This window comes from Tetrao urogallus (genome assembly GCF_951394365.1).
Source record: "Tetrao urogallus genome assembly, chromosome: 3".
NCBI classification, from domain to species: domain Eukaryota; kingdom Metazoa; phylum Chordata; class Aves; order Galliformes; family Phasianidae; genus Tetrao; species Tetrao urogallus.
This window is the reverse complement of record NC_136815.1, coordinates 90,791,306-90,806,331: the sequence shown is the minus strand read 5'-3', so window position 1 is coordinate 90,806,331 and position 15,026 is coordinate 90,791,306. Positions and strand designations below refer to the sequence as shown.

The following is a 15,026-nucleotide window of genomic DNA, read 5'->3' as shown; positions in this document are numbered from 1 at the left end:
AGAGTTATGTGTATGATTTGGGTTACAGTTCAGATTGGGGTTGGGGTTAAGGCTACACTAAGACTTCTAGGTTAGTATCCTGGTTTTAGCTAGGGCAGAGTTGATCTCTTCTTCACAGTGTCTGGTATGATGCTGTGCTTTGGCCTTTTGAAGAAGAATATTTTAGTTACTTTTCAGTGAATTTTTTTTCAGTCTGCTTGCAGCAACATAAAAAAGTAGCATTACAGAAATTCAGTCAAGTGATCTCTTGAGTTAAAAACTTGGATAGGGTGTAATAAAAAATAACAAGCCTTGATATTCAGGTTCAGGATAAAAGGATGTCAGCATAAAACATCTGCTTATCACTGAGCACTTTAAGTCTTTTCTAGGTTCATTACTACTTCAGAAGTAATTATTAGTACATTTACTGCACACATATCAAATACTGAATTTCTGTTGCTTCCAAGAATTTGAAAGAAACTAGAAGTATAAAAACTAATCCATGGATAGAAAGTTAAGACACGAGGATCAGAAGCCTGCTCACTTTTTATAAGTGCAAGTGATGTAAAAATTCTTCCTAGAAGGACATTTTCAGTTGCCTCACAGCACTGAAATAAAATTGCACAGTGTGCTGTAAAAACTGTTTATTAATAAATGTTTTGAAAAACTGGGTTAAGCATTCCAGGGTTTGTAAGGTTTTGACAATCTGATTTATAGATGCATAGAAATTGCAGTTTGTATGCAAAGTTAAGTACTTTTCAATGGTAACAATACAGAAATGCATAAAGCAGTGAACTATCACACACAGTCTGCAAGTTTTTTTCTTTCTTCAAATTGTTTGTCTACTACAAGTGAAAGAGCCTGAAGAAACGTTGTCATTGTAACACTGGGGGACTGAAAACATGAAAATATCCTGTTAGATCCATCACAGCAATAGGCATACAAAGCACAGTTATTTGAAAAGGAAATATTTGACTGTCATGTTACAAAGCACTCAAAATGCTAAACCTCATATGAACCAGCTAGCATAGTTTGACTTTAACTTTACTATGTAAAGACTTGAGTCAATCAACATTACTGAGAATTTGCTTCAACAAACGTTTGAACGCATCAGTATTATGTAGGCAGTGACAGGGGTTTCTTTCAGCAATGAAGCACGAGAACAAATATGAATGATTTGTCACAGTCTATCAGTAGTGATATCGGTCTTCTTCAATTTCATTTTACATTATGGCAGTAGAAAACTGTAGTTTAGATTAGCAAGTTTTAGGACTAATCATTTACTTCATTCAAAGGCCTTCCTAGCTGGCTCAAAATCAAACCGAAAATATATAGAATAGAAAAAAGCTTACTTGGATATAAAGTGCATGTGCTAGGAAAGGGAGTTTTCTGAGGACCCGGCCACTAAGACCTTCACTTTTTCTATAGTAAAAGGGAGACATAAACAATGCTAAATAATCACTCTTAAATGCTGAATATTCACTCTTAAAAGATGACATTTCCATTCTCCTTCACCCATAAATTACTCTAATGAAACTCAAGTCTTAATACCTTGTTTGCTCACTTGCAGCAGTTTTAAAAGAAGCTGAAAATGAACAGATATTGTATGGGAGGCCACATGGTGCAAGAAAGTAAAAAAGGGTAGAGAAATAGCACAGTCACATTTGTCTACCAGAGCTTTTATCAAGCCCCTCCACAATCACTGTGACGCATCTCCTGAATCTAGAGGAGAAATCTATTAGTCAGGATTTGCAAACAGTTTGGTTTGGAAGGGACCTTTCAGATCAAACTATGATTCCATGATATCCACTGAAACTTCAGGCATCTCAGTAAGTCAGACAGCAATTTGTCTAGAGAATTTCAAAGGGCAGAGCAGAAACCAGTCACATTTGATACCAAGAAATATTTGCAAATCCCGATCAATCCCACTTCTTATCTGCTGATGTTTTGCACTAGTCACAATACCAAAAAAAACCCCAACAAACAAAGACCCCAAGCAACAAGTAAGCTCAAGATGTTTCAGGGCTCTAGCTGTTACTAAATACAATTACTTTTAGACATAATTTCACAATTTGTTTATATAGAAATATGAATGCAGACACGCACACATACACTCATCATGTAGAATTTAAAAAACATTACCTTGAGATTTCCTTTAGTACCAGACTTAACCTGGACACATTGTTTTCTACAAATCCAATCATTTCTAACTCTCTGAGTGACAAGAGATGCTGTCGAGGATATATTATTTGGCACTAGAAAGAAGAGTTACACGTTGTAGTATGAAACCTTGAAAAAATCATTGAAAATTAAATTCTAAGAGTGTAAATATAGAGAAGGAATAAAATTTGTGTGTTTCTGTTATTTAGTAAGTTTGAGGAAAACATCATCTTTAATAAAAAAGGATGTTTTATAGTTCTACTTTCAAAATATTACCTTCATCAGCTCTTCCAGGCAAGAAAGGTATATCCTGAATATTGCTGCAGCAGATGGAGGGCCAATGTATTGCTTTATGTCTGCTCTGTCTACAAATGCCATGTCAATTTTCTCTGTAATATTTGAAGTAGTCAGGATAACCACATTGGGATACCTTCAAGATAAAACACATTCTTAGGTCACACGTACATAAATGGGCTCCACTTGGCACTGGCAAATGAATACCTTCCTTCTTAACGAAACGACTCAAGCCATTTCTTGCAATCAACAGCCACATCATTCTTATCAGCTAATAATTACATGCTCTTTGACAGCTTTCACTAATCTACTTCAACACATAGTCTCTTCCCTTCAGCTATTTTGCAAGTATAGTTTCTCAACCCTATTTAGTAGTAGTACACACTGACTACTTTGCATGAAGAGAGCCTACCAGCACAGTTTCACAGTTTTTGCCATAAAGTTACAAAATTAAGACTTGTAAACTGGAATATTTTATCCATGTGTTTTCCATTTCACTTCAGAAGGAAGTATGTAGTATAACTGCTAACATGACACATTCAACACTGCATGACATTGAAGTGAGCTTAAAAGAGAAGTAACTCCTTACTCTAACAAAAATATAAAGAAAAGGTTTAACTACAGCAATTTTTCAATGAAGCTTTTGTGCTGTGTTTGAATAAACTCTACTTACCTTTAGCAGCAACACAGGGCCAAATAACAGGACACCTGTCTTTGTGCTAGCAGGGCCAAGTCTGCCCAAGGAGGAAGTGGCCATAATAAAACAAGAGATGTGCTGTATTAAATCCAGCAAAGTGGACCAAGAACCATTAATGATTGCTTATAAGCAACACATTGTACAAGTCTGCTTTAGACTGATATTCTGAAGCTGTTAATGACAAACACATTCTTCACTGATCTTATTCTTATCTCTCCAAAGTAGATACGATGACCAATCCGTCATCCCTCTGCAGCTTTAATGGAATTGTATTATCTGTAGCTTATCATACCCAGATTAGTAGATTAGCTCACCTACTAACAGGCAAAACGTTCTTGTGGATGATACAAATTTCTTTCATAATTAGCACCATTAATGAAGAATCGTTTGTTAACCAATTTGGATTAGCGTTCCAAATATGAATTAAGATTTAGAGTTACCACAGTTACCTTTTGCCCTTACAATAAAATGAATTTACCTTTTGATCTGATCTATTTGCATCAGAACAGCATTCACTACACGAATAGCATCTGAAGGCTCTGTGCCTGCCTTGAAGGCACTGCGTGCTGCTGTGAGGCTCTCCACCTACAAAAACAAAAAACATAGGGCTTCCAAAAAATAGCAAAACCCCAACCCTAAGAAACAAACAACCCCAACACTCACACGCAAAACACTGCACATTTGGAATGCTGTCAGTAAGCAAGGAATTCAGTATACCTTCAGATCCAGTTTAGTATCTGAAATTTCACCTTCAAAATCTTTTGTTAGATAGAAATTAAGGGAGAGAGTGAAGAGAATATCAAGGGAGAAAGGGAAATAAAAAGGATAAAATAAATAAATTTTATTTAAAACAAGCTTTGCAATGGGAACTTCAAATAAGAAAGCTAATGAAGTACTGAAGAACTAAATCAGGCACGTCCACCTCGCAGCCTGGCTGTTTGGCAATGCTTCCTGCCCCTGTCATGCACTGTAAAGGCAGTGGCTCTTCTCCATGGAGTGACCCCAGGCACGCACCCACTGCTCAGCAACAACCAGTGTGCCATCAATGCACCACCAGCTGAAACCAGGGTGTGGGGAGAAAAGTGCTGAGCAGTGCTGACTCAAGTGATGGCAAATAATTGCATGCATACACTGGCAAAACACAGTCCTCTGAACTGTGAAGAATACACAGCTGTGATTTCACTTTTGACTGCTACAGGCAAGGACACCTCCCATTAGATCAGGTTGCTCAAAGCCTCCTCCAGCCTGGCCCTGAATGCCTCCAGGATGGGGGCATGCACATCATCTCTGGGCAACCTGTTCCAGTGTGTCACTACCCTCACAGTAAAGAATTTCTTCCTAATATCTAGTTAAAACCTACCCTCATCCAGTTAAAAGCCATTGTCTCTTGTTCTGTCACTACCTATCCTTATAAAAAGTCCCTCCCCAGCTTTCCTGTAGGTCTGTTTCAGTTATTGCAAGGCCGTTATAAGGTCCCTCTGGAGCCTTCTCTTCCATAGACTGAAGAGCCCCAGTTCTCTCATCCTGTCCCTGTAGAGAAGTTGCTCCAGCCCTCTGATCATCTTTGTGGCCTTACTGTGGACCTGCTCCAACAGCTTGATATCCTGTGTTGGAGGCCCCAGAAGTGGATGCAGTGCTCCGGGTGGGGACCCATGAGAGCAGAGGGGCAGAATCACCTGCCTCAACCTGCTGGTCACGCTTCTCTTGATGCGACCCAGGACATGATTGGCCTTCTGGGCTGCAAGCACACACTGCTGGCTCGTGTTGAGTCTTTCATTAACTGATACCCCTACATTCTCCTTCTCAGGCCTGCCCTCAAGCCCTTCTCCACTCAACCTGTATCTGTGCTTGGGATTGCCCCAATCCAGGTGCAGGACCTGGCACTTGGCCATGCTGAACCCAAGTTTGGTATGGGTCACCTCTCAAGCCTGTCCTTCTAGGTGGCCCTTCCCTCTGCTTTGTCAGCTGCACCACCCAGCTTGCCAACTTGCTGAGAGTGCACTCAGTCCCGCTGTCCATACTACCTACAAGGATGTTAAACAGCACCAGTCCCAGAATTGATCTCTTAGGAACACCACTCATCACTGGTCTCCAATTGGACATTGAGTCACTGACCTTAACTTTAAGTGCAGCCACCCAGCCAATTTTATCCAGTGAGTATATCAAATCCTTTTTTCCCCAGTTTGGTGACCAGGATGTTGTGTGGAACCATGCCAAATGCTTTGCACAAGTCCGAGTGGATGACATAAGTTGTTCTTCCTTTATCCACTGATGCTGTAACTCCATCACAAAAGGCCATCCAGTTCATCAGGCATGACTTGCCCTTGGTGAACCCATGTTAGTTACCACCAAACACCTCATCTTTATTTTCCATGTGCCTGAGTAGGGCCTTCAGCACAATCTCTTCATGATCATGACAGGCACAGTGGTGAGACTGACTGGTCTGTATTTTGTTGGATCTTTTTTTCCCCTTCTTGGAAACGTGGTTATGTTTCCCCTTTTCCAGTTAGTGGGAAGTTCACCAGACTGCCATGACCTTTCAAATATGATGGATACTGGCTTGGCAACTTCATCCATCAGTTCCCTCAGGACCCATGGATGGATTGCTTCTGGTCCTAAGGACCATGTTTTCAGGGACAAGGAAAAGGAAGAGTCAAAATTTATCAAAAAATCTCTGATGACACTTGGAGATCTACTAAGAATTGCAACCACTGCCATCAAACATCAAACCAGACTGACGTGTTAATTTCACAAAATAAATAAATAAATAAATAAATCAAATATTCCTCTAGTTTTACGTTTTTCTTCCTTTTTTTAAAACGTATGTAAAACAAAAATATTAAAAAATGTAAATGTTTTGTTACTTGTATGTTATCGATATTGCACATTTTGCGAGGGCTGCCCCAAAAGTAATGCTTCCTGTTTGATTGTATTGGCCCATGATGTCCAAGGTGGATTCAGTAAAGGCTGAAACATTCAAACAGTAGATAAGAGCACAGCACAGTGAGGCAGTAGGCAGTACATTTCAGTGTGAACCAGTGGTTCACCTCCACTATCTCACTAAGACAGATTTTGCTTCACTTTCAGCTGGAATACGTCTGCTAAATCACAATGTGTCCTTTTGAGATCTCTCAAATCTTCCAGTCAATATTAAAATCCATTCTTCTGTAGAAAATTATGTGGCTTACAAAAAACTCTTATTATTTTAATGTCCTTTATGAATTCTTACCCGTAATTAAAAACTTTCTGCTAAGTTTTACATACTTCAATACTACTAGAGTCATACCTCATCGATCAGTACAAACACAAGAGCATCTTTGTCATCAATTAACTCTTGAATCTTCTGGAACATCTTGGTTACAAGCTTGCCACTCTAGAAAGAGGTCATATGCATTTATTTAACTATTTCCTTAGCAGGCTTTTCAAGTCTTACCATGTTGAGCAATGGAAAACTACTTTTCATTTGTTTATTTTAAAGTAAATCTCAAATACAGCTTCTATTCAATTATTTTCAAGCACATTAAGTATCCCAAATAATTTTTGATGCAAACACTAATGTTATGAACCAAACTCAATAGATACAGTTTAATTTATATTGTCAGAGTCGTCTTACTAATTACTATCAATTTTACTATCAACAACTAATTACTTACTATTACTAATCAATACATACCTCAGAAAACCATTTAGAGAAAAGACTATGGCTGTTTATTTCAATTAACTGTCCATACCTATACCTAAAATACGAAGGAAAAAATAAGCATCAACTCTGTTGCACTGTAAATAAGTCAGTGAGGTCAGTAACTCCCCCTCAGGCTTAATCCCTCCACTTCAACCATGGAATTTTTTTGAATTAGTACTTCAATTCACTTCTAAAAACACAACATTTGGTTTGTTTTTAATTATAATTTCCAGAAACTATTCTCACTAGCTCTTCACAATAAATCCCTACCAGGATTCCTTCATTTTTTTTGATTTGTTACTTCTGTACAGTTTATTAAACTGTTTCCATGTTAATGAGTTCATTCCTCTGTTCATACAACATTATTTCCAGTATACCAAGTAAGACTGTGAAGTTTATTTACTGTCTGAAGGTTTTTCATTCAGCTACTACTTGATAAGAAGTTTATAGTTAACTTCATTACTTGTCTGATATATCCTACATACAGACTGACTTCAGCATTCAGAGAACTCCAGTACAAAACACACTGGTAGCTACTAAAAGCAAGTTTTCTTGAACATGAATATACAAATAATAGGCTTAACACTCTGTGATACTTTCCTCTTTAGCCTTCACAGATGTATATTATAAGCACAAACAAATGACTATATTGCCATTTGAATTTGTTTTTCACAATTTGACACAAACCATCACACATTCAGAAGGATTTATAACACTCTGTCTATCTCTCTTTTATATTGGATCAATTTTATTGCAGATGCAGAGCCATGAATGTCAGCACTTGAAATCAAGTATTACACATCTTTGGGCTACTGAGAACGAACAATTAAGACCAATTAGCTAAAGTGAAGAAATTCCAGAAAGGTCACCTGTACGATAGTCGTATCGTCAGCTTCTGAGCCAATGCTTTGCAGAGAGAGGTTTTGCCAGTTCCAGGAGGGCCTGGATTCAAATCAAATTCATACATATATTACAAAGAATCTACATCAGGTTGTTGATAACAAAATATCTTTTTAACTACTGTATCACGATAAATCACTAATTGCAGACAACAGAAGACAAGGACTGGGAATATCAGGGTATTTTGAGAAGATACCCAGTTACCATTCTAGGGCCGTGCTCTAGAAGCTCTGAATCTGCATCATTTTTGATATACCAGCTTGTGTACAGACACCATAGAGTTAAAATAATCGAACAACATTAGAACAAAGTTTTGCTCTTGCTGGGCTTTTGTATGTTAGCATTCTCAAAAACCTGTGCTTAAACTTCTATCTTTCTGAAACACAGCCTGCTAGCATGCGTAACTGAAACCCACCATGTCTGATTCACATTCCTGTATCTCCACTATGAGGCAACTAAGAGTATCCTAGGAAGCATACTGCACAACAAACCTTCCGTTGTTGCCATGATGCCCTACAGAAAAGCCACAGAGATTTTCTCTAAACAGAAAAACGTAGTTAAACAGAGTATGAATGTATGGAGATTGACTTTTGGGTTCTAAACAACAGATAACAGCAGATAGCTGACAGAACTTCCATTCAAAGCTAGTACTGCCTTTATAGCATAAATGTGGTATTTAGCACTACAAGTTTGGGATTTTCCAGTATTAACTTTATTATGGTCGCAATAAAGAGCTCACGACTACAGTTTCACACATGTGTATATATATACGCATACAGATATGTGTTTGTATGTACACATATACATAAGGAAAATCTTGGTGCATTAAACATTACAAATTACGTAGAATTAAAAGGTCACTGTGGAAATGTTTGTTATGAGTGTTATTTTTTGAATACCAGTCCGGTTAACAAAATTGCAATCAATCAATAGCAAGCTGCAATTTGCAGCAAAACTGATTCAGTTGATGCCAATCTCTTTTATAATTAATATTATAGTAAACCTGGATTGACTGAACATTACAATTTCAGTCAGAGTAATAATTAAACAAGTGAGAGTACTGCCTTCATACTTGACAACAGAACGTGATATTAGAACACTTGAATAAATTTCTGAGTTTCCTCAAAAATTTTCATAAAGGAGACATAATTAAGGAATTTTAATACTGCAGAGAACTGTCATCAAACTGGTTCCTGATGTGCACAATATCTGCAATATTTTTTGCAGTTTATAAAAAAAAAAATCTTAAAGATTCAAATGAAGAACACTGATTATTGTTATTCCATTTATAAAATGTTACTACTTAAATTTCTGCAAAACATAGTAAGTATGAACACTGATTTGATTCTGACATTACTTCTCATAACTTTGTGCTACAGAAAGAATATGTCTGGAAGCACTGCTTTCTGTAACACAGGAACACATAATTTCATTACATGGAAGAACTACACAGGTTTTTCCTGAAGGGAAGCATAACAGATTGTCAGTGCATCAACTTATTTTAAGACACACAATGCTTACCATGCAGCAAAACAACTCTGTTCCATGATATCAGGTTGCTGTCGACGTTTCTGTCAGAAAACAGTAATGTTGTCGTGACATAATCAAGTAACTAATAGATGAGAAGGGGAAAAAAAAAGACACACAAATTAGAGACATATCAGCAAATACAATTACAAATGGATGCAATCTGCTAATTATCTCTGCTGCGTACCCTAACAACAACAACAAAAACTAGCTTCAAGTCTTTCAGTCTTAGACCACAGTTTCTCTGTAAAGGCTGGAAATTCACTCCCTGCCTGCCCTCGGGGAAAAAAAAAAAAGCATGCACTGGCCACAAATGGATTTCAGAACCTTTACATCAATAAACTAATTGCTTTACAGACGGGAAATTATTTGTCACTGTCCCCCTTGTAGTGTATGCTCAGTTCAATTCCCAAGTACAGTCAGAGACTCATACTCTCGTTTAACTGTTATTACAGCTACACATCTGTTCAGTCTGCTGTGATCAACTCACTAAGCAAAGCAGTTACTGCCATATTTTAGGTGCTTTTGTATTTCTATCAGGTGTTTGCAGACTTGTTATCCTTCCAAATGAATAAAGTTGCATATAATTTCCTTGAATGTTTACTTCTAAATAAAATGTTAATTCACCGCAGAATTCACAAGTAGAGAATTCCTTCAATTGCATGAATATTCCCATGAGGTATTAATCTATTCAGATTGCTACCCTCATTTAACACCTGACATCTTTTTATTTTATTACTGTTACCTGTAATACTTTTGACCACCTGAATTAGTAAGACAATAAAATATCATTCCTGCCACAAGATGGAGCAATTACAGCAGGGAAAAAAAGAAGAAGAAAAAAAAAGCTGAGCTTCATCAAGCATATTGGCCAGCAATATCCTGAGAAAGACAGGTACTGTTTTGAAACTTAACAGGAATCATTTCAGAGTCTGGAAATCCAACCACACTCAGCCAGCTCCATGGCATAAAAAAAAATGAACATTCACCCAAATAACTTTTACAAAAAGCTGCAGAAGTGAAGTCCCTTCATTTTTTTAATTAATGGAGCAAACACATCTGAAGAAATGAAGCATAATTTCTGGGATGATCATCAGTGAAACTTCTAACATGGAAACTAAGATATATATATATATATATTTTTGTTTATATACATATTTGTTTTTTGTGTGCTGCAGACTTTGTAGTAGTATCTACTAATACACATTTCAGATATGATGATTAATCTTAAAATGCCAATTTTGTCTTCTTTTGTTAAGCATACAACAGTTACATTTAAGTACAGAATTACTAAAAATACACAGAAATTTTGATAAATATATAGATTTGCAAAATGGCTAAAACTATGCCACTCTTCACAGTGTAGGAGTGTATACTAAGCAGACATCAGAATTCTCTCTCAAGCTGGTTATTGCCAAGAAAATTCTCCATATGATGAGACTACTTCATGCTGGATACATTTCAAATCTTACTTCTCCTCAAGCAATTTTGTTACCAATTTTCTACTTACATGTGATTTTACTTCAGTGTCATATATAAGACTTTCCCAAAGGCCGTGGAATTCAGCTGTGAAAGCAATACATTACACAGCTGTTTAAGGCAAATCAATTCAGGATCTCGTTATCTACCATTGCATTGCAAAGCAGTTTTCCAATTATTCTCAGACAAAATTAAGGATCAAGAACAGATCTAGGACAGCATTCAAAGTATATGGAAAAAATAAACGGGTTATTTTCTCATAAAGCAAACCCTACTTTCTAAGGGCTCTATACTTAAATTTATATATATTACATATGCATATATAATAATGCATGGAATATTATTATATATACATAGTGCATATACATGAACTTATATTCAACATTTCTTAAAAATAACATCAACAGGTAGAGGAATAAAATAAAAAGCAGTTAAATAAAGTATTTTACAAAACTATAGTTGTGATCAAATCAACCATTTCTAGCTGTTGCTTTCTACCTTACAGCAGGAAAAAGTCAAAAAGGACTGTGATGAAGAACTATAAACCATAATACAACGGGAATGTCCTATTATGGACTGAATTCTCCTCAAGGAGGAACGTTGTAAATATTTACACTTTTCACAACATGAAAATATGAAATATTTTCACAATATGAAAAGCACAGGAATTGCCAGACTCGCACTCCTTCTTTGGCCTCAAGCTCACATCTATACTTCTTCCAGATACAGAGTCCAACCTCAATAGGCACTAGACAATAATAACTGGCAGGCCTTGCTCTGTTGCAGAAGAAACCATTACTCTTTCCAGAAGCCTTCTGAGCACGTTGTATCTCTTCAATTTCTTTGCTCCCTCTTGGGGAAAAAGCTTACTTCATACATGTGATGTAAGCTTCACATTTCCTCTCTAGGCAAATTACTGTTCTCTTTAGAAAAACAATCTGCAAATTTACTGAAAGCGAGATATTGAGTTACTGACAATAGCAACAATAATATCTAATTGAAAACTTGTTCCAATTTTCTTTGCAATATGTTGTTAGCACATGGCTTTAGGAACAAATGTATTTTATGATTTAGTTGTCAAAAGAAATTCAGGATAGTGTTATATGTTTAAAATCTCAGGCTTTTCCCCAGATTACCAGGTTCTAAAAACAATCATACAGGAAGCAAACTGAAATTATTTCAGAAATCAATTTTCACAGGAAAAAAAGAAAAAAAAGAAGAAAAAAAAAAAAGATGCAAGAACCAGGAACCTACAGTGCATCATGTTAATAAGGCACTTCCAGCTCTTGGACCTTTTCTGTTGTGGTTTTGATAAAGGTTTTATACAAGAGAGATTCAAGCGTTGCCAGACCACTGGCTTCTATTTAAGAATGCAACAGCAGCACTGCCTTGCTGGCTGGTAGCTAGCTGTGGGCTCTGGAAAGCCAGTATTTAAAATGATGAATTTCTTGTAGGTCATCAAATTAAAATTTGATGCCTGTAGGGTTAAGCATTTGTGATTTTCAAGCTTTATTCCACAGGATCAATTACTTTGACCACAATTACAGAAAAAAATGGCACTTTGTAGGATCGCCTGTAGTGACTGTAGTAGGAGGCAATGCAACAAGTGACCCAGTCAAAACCACTAAAATAATTCCAGAGATTGGTTCCATCCACAAAGGACAAAATTATGTAGTCAGTGCGCATACTACCTTTAAAAAATGACCCTACAAACACTTCTAGCCTTTCCATGTTTTCCTTTCATTGTAATCGCTCTGGATCTTTCAGAATTATCAGGCGGGTACCTGCAGGTAGCACCCAGTGGTTAGCTGCAACGATATCCTCATTTTCTTCTTCCAAGTTTTCAACGCTTGGCCCTTCTTCGTTCAGATGAAAAATATGAATGGAAAGACTGCTTTTGCTCAAATCAATAGGCTAGGAGAGATGTAAAAAGACTTTCAGTACATTGTTATTTCTCACTTCAGAGATAATTAGAAGATATGAAAGTTACAGTGCTCAGCCAACATTCAGTTTTGAAACCTACTGTTTCTGTTTCAGATCTTAATAATGAGTGTGTAAGTTCAAAAAACTTTTCCCTGTTTGTGCCAGTTGGTCTAGTACAAGATACTACCTTCTTCTACACATACAGCATGTGTTCTTAGGCTATCACTACTCTACAATTAGCTCATATGCATATGAACAAAACTGTACATTTTTGATTGATACCTGTCTTTCTTTCAACTTCAGCTCTGTATCCACAATTGACACAGATTGCACATTGCTGTTAAGGAAGCCGTCATCAAATTCCGTCCACTTGTAATCACCAAACACAATGTTATGTCTGTTCAACAGTTTTAGGACACTCATCCTGATATCTTCTTTCTTTGCCGTACTAATAAGAAACAAACAGCGTTATTTATGGCATTAACCTTTAGAAGGTAAGTAATATCTAATATCTGAAATATTAGAGTGTTTTATCTACTACAGTAAGCCTCCCTCCATGGAAAATAATCTCCATTCAAAAAAACAAACAAACTACCACACACACACCAAATGCAGTAACATTCTGCAGAAACAACCAAATAGATTTAGTTTGTTTGCAAAGTAATAACTTTGATATTACAGAAAACATTGCTCAATCTGTTTGCAATCAAATCAGGGGTCGTGGAATAACAAAGCTAGACATTTCGAAGAGCAGAAATCAATACGTATCAAAATGTTGACTGTTTTACTATGAATAGTAGACAAACTCAAAGCCAAACTACTAGTCTGAAATTAGCTTGGAAGCTCAATTACCTCCTCACTCCTATGAACAACTGATAGCATGCCTCTGTCTAGAGATATAAGGAGAATTCCAGTAAAACAGGTGAAAACTACAGGAAAAGGAAGAGTATTTTAAGATTCTAGAAAGGTGTTAATTTTAAAATTTGAGTGCAGAATCTTGTCTTTCAACCCTGATGAAGATTCTCTTCTTCAAAGCAGTGGATATTTTTTAGCAGGGCCCTGAATATACTCACCCATTTAATCCCAACAGACAAACTGGTAAGACAAGGAGTGGACAAATGGACAGAGTGCCTGGACTGTCCTGTTCAGAGTGGTTAGTAGTCCAAGGGGAGCAGCAAGTATACGAGGCAGGGAGGGAGTAGGAAATGATTAATGTTGGGACCAACACTATTTTTGCATCTTCATTAACACACTGGACTGGGATGGAATACAACTGCATTAAGTTTATAGATGATGCTAGAGCAGAGAGGATTATCAATATATTAGAAATATATATTTTATATATATATATATATATATATATATATATATATATATATATATATTAGAAAGCAACGCTACCATTCAAACAGACTACTGTAGGCTAGACATAAGGTTTAGCAAAAATCTCTGGAAATTCAATAAAAGTAAAAATGAAGGCTTGCCTCTGCATGTATTGCCCAGATAACAGAACAGACCAGAGGTCAACTAGACAAAAAGCAACTGTTGAAAAGGACTAGTGATTCTGGCTGTTTGTTAGGCCACACCTGCATTACTGTGAGTAGTTTGGGGCTCTGCTGTAAAAGATTTAAGTGGACTAGAGCAAGCCCAAAAGGCAGCCACCAACAAGATGTAAAAAGAAATGGTTTTGTTCAGCCCCAAGCTGCAGAAATACTTCACAGACACAGAAGAACTCACTGATGTGTTAAGAGAATGCAGAGCAAGACTGCTGTGTGTGCAACAGACACAAGCTGCCGCAAGCAAAGTTCTAGCCAGCAACAAAACACAGCTCCTGGCGAGGCAGGAGGGTCAAACACCTCATCAGCTGTCCTGAGTGACTACGTAATCTCAAAACACGATTAATCAATATCCTGAAAGACCAGAAGGCTCTGCCTTCAGACTAAATTGGATCAGGGCAGTTTTCAGAGATCCTTTCCGAAGCACTTTGTTCCCTTTCCCGCTTTCACGCACATACGCTTTTTCTATTATCCAAACGAAAAATTCACAGCAAGGCGCCACAAAGCCTAAAAGCCGAGAGAGACCTGTTTGATTTCTGATGAACTTCCACGTGTATCTGAAGGGTATCGCACGCGCTTGGGAGGGCTTGTTTCAAATCCCCAGCCGCTTCATCCATCCTTCTTGCTCCTAAGGAGAAAGCGGCAACAAACAGGCTTTCAGTGATGCTGCAGCCAGCAACGCGAACAGCCCCTCTTCGCACGGGAACACCACGTCCCCCAGTCCACCAACGCACCCCTTCCTTCCTTCCTTCTTTCTTTTGCGATAAACAGGCACTCGGCCCGCTCCTCGCTCAGCGTTAGCGGCACGGAAGGGAAAGGAGCTCACGTC

The 15,026-nt window shown here is 37.4% G+C and overlaps 1 protein-coding gene across 1 annotated transcript; it reads right to left on the bottom strand.

Moving 5' to 3' along the window:
- Positions 1-777: 777 nt before the first annotated feature.
- Positions 778-14,814, bottom strand: TRIP13 (thyroid hormone receptor interactor 13; the record flags this gene model as incomplete). Its single annotated transcript, XM_079534036.1, has 13 exons — positions 778-873; positions 1,332-1,401; positions 2,122-2,234; positions 2,416-2,569; positions 3,609-3,715; positions 6,417-6,503; positions 6,804-6,867; positions 7,682-7,754; positions 9,234-9,324; positions 10,750-10,805; positions 12,503-12,632; positions 12,924-13,089; positions 14,723-14,814. 13 exons carry the CDS (start codon positions 14,812-14,814, stop codon positions 778-780), a joined length of 1,299 nt encoding a protein of 432 aa, XP_079390162.1.
- Positions 14,815-15,026: the final 212 nt, after the last annotated feature.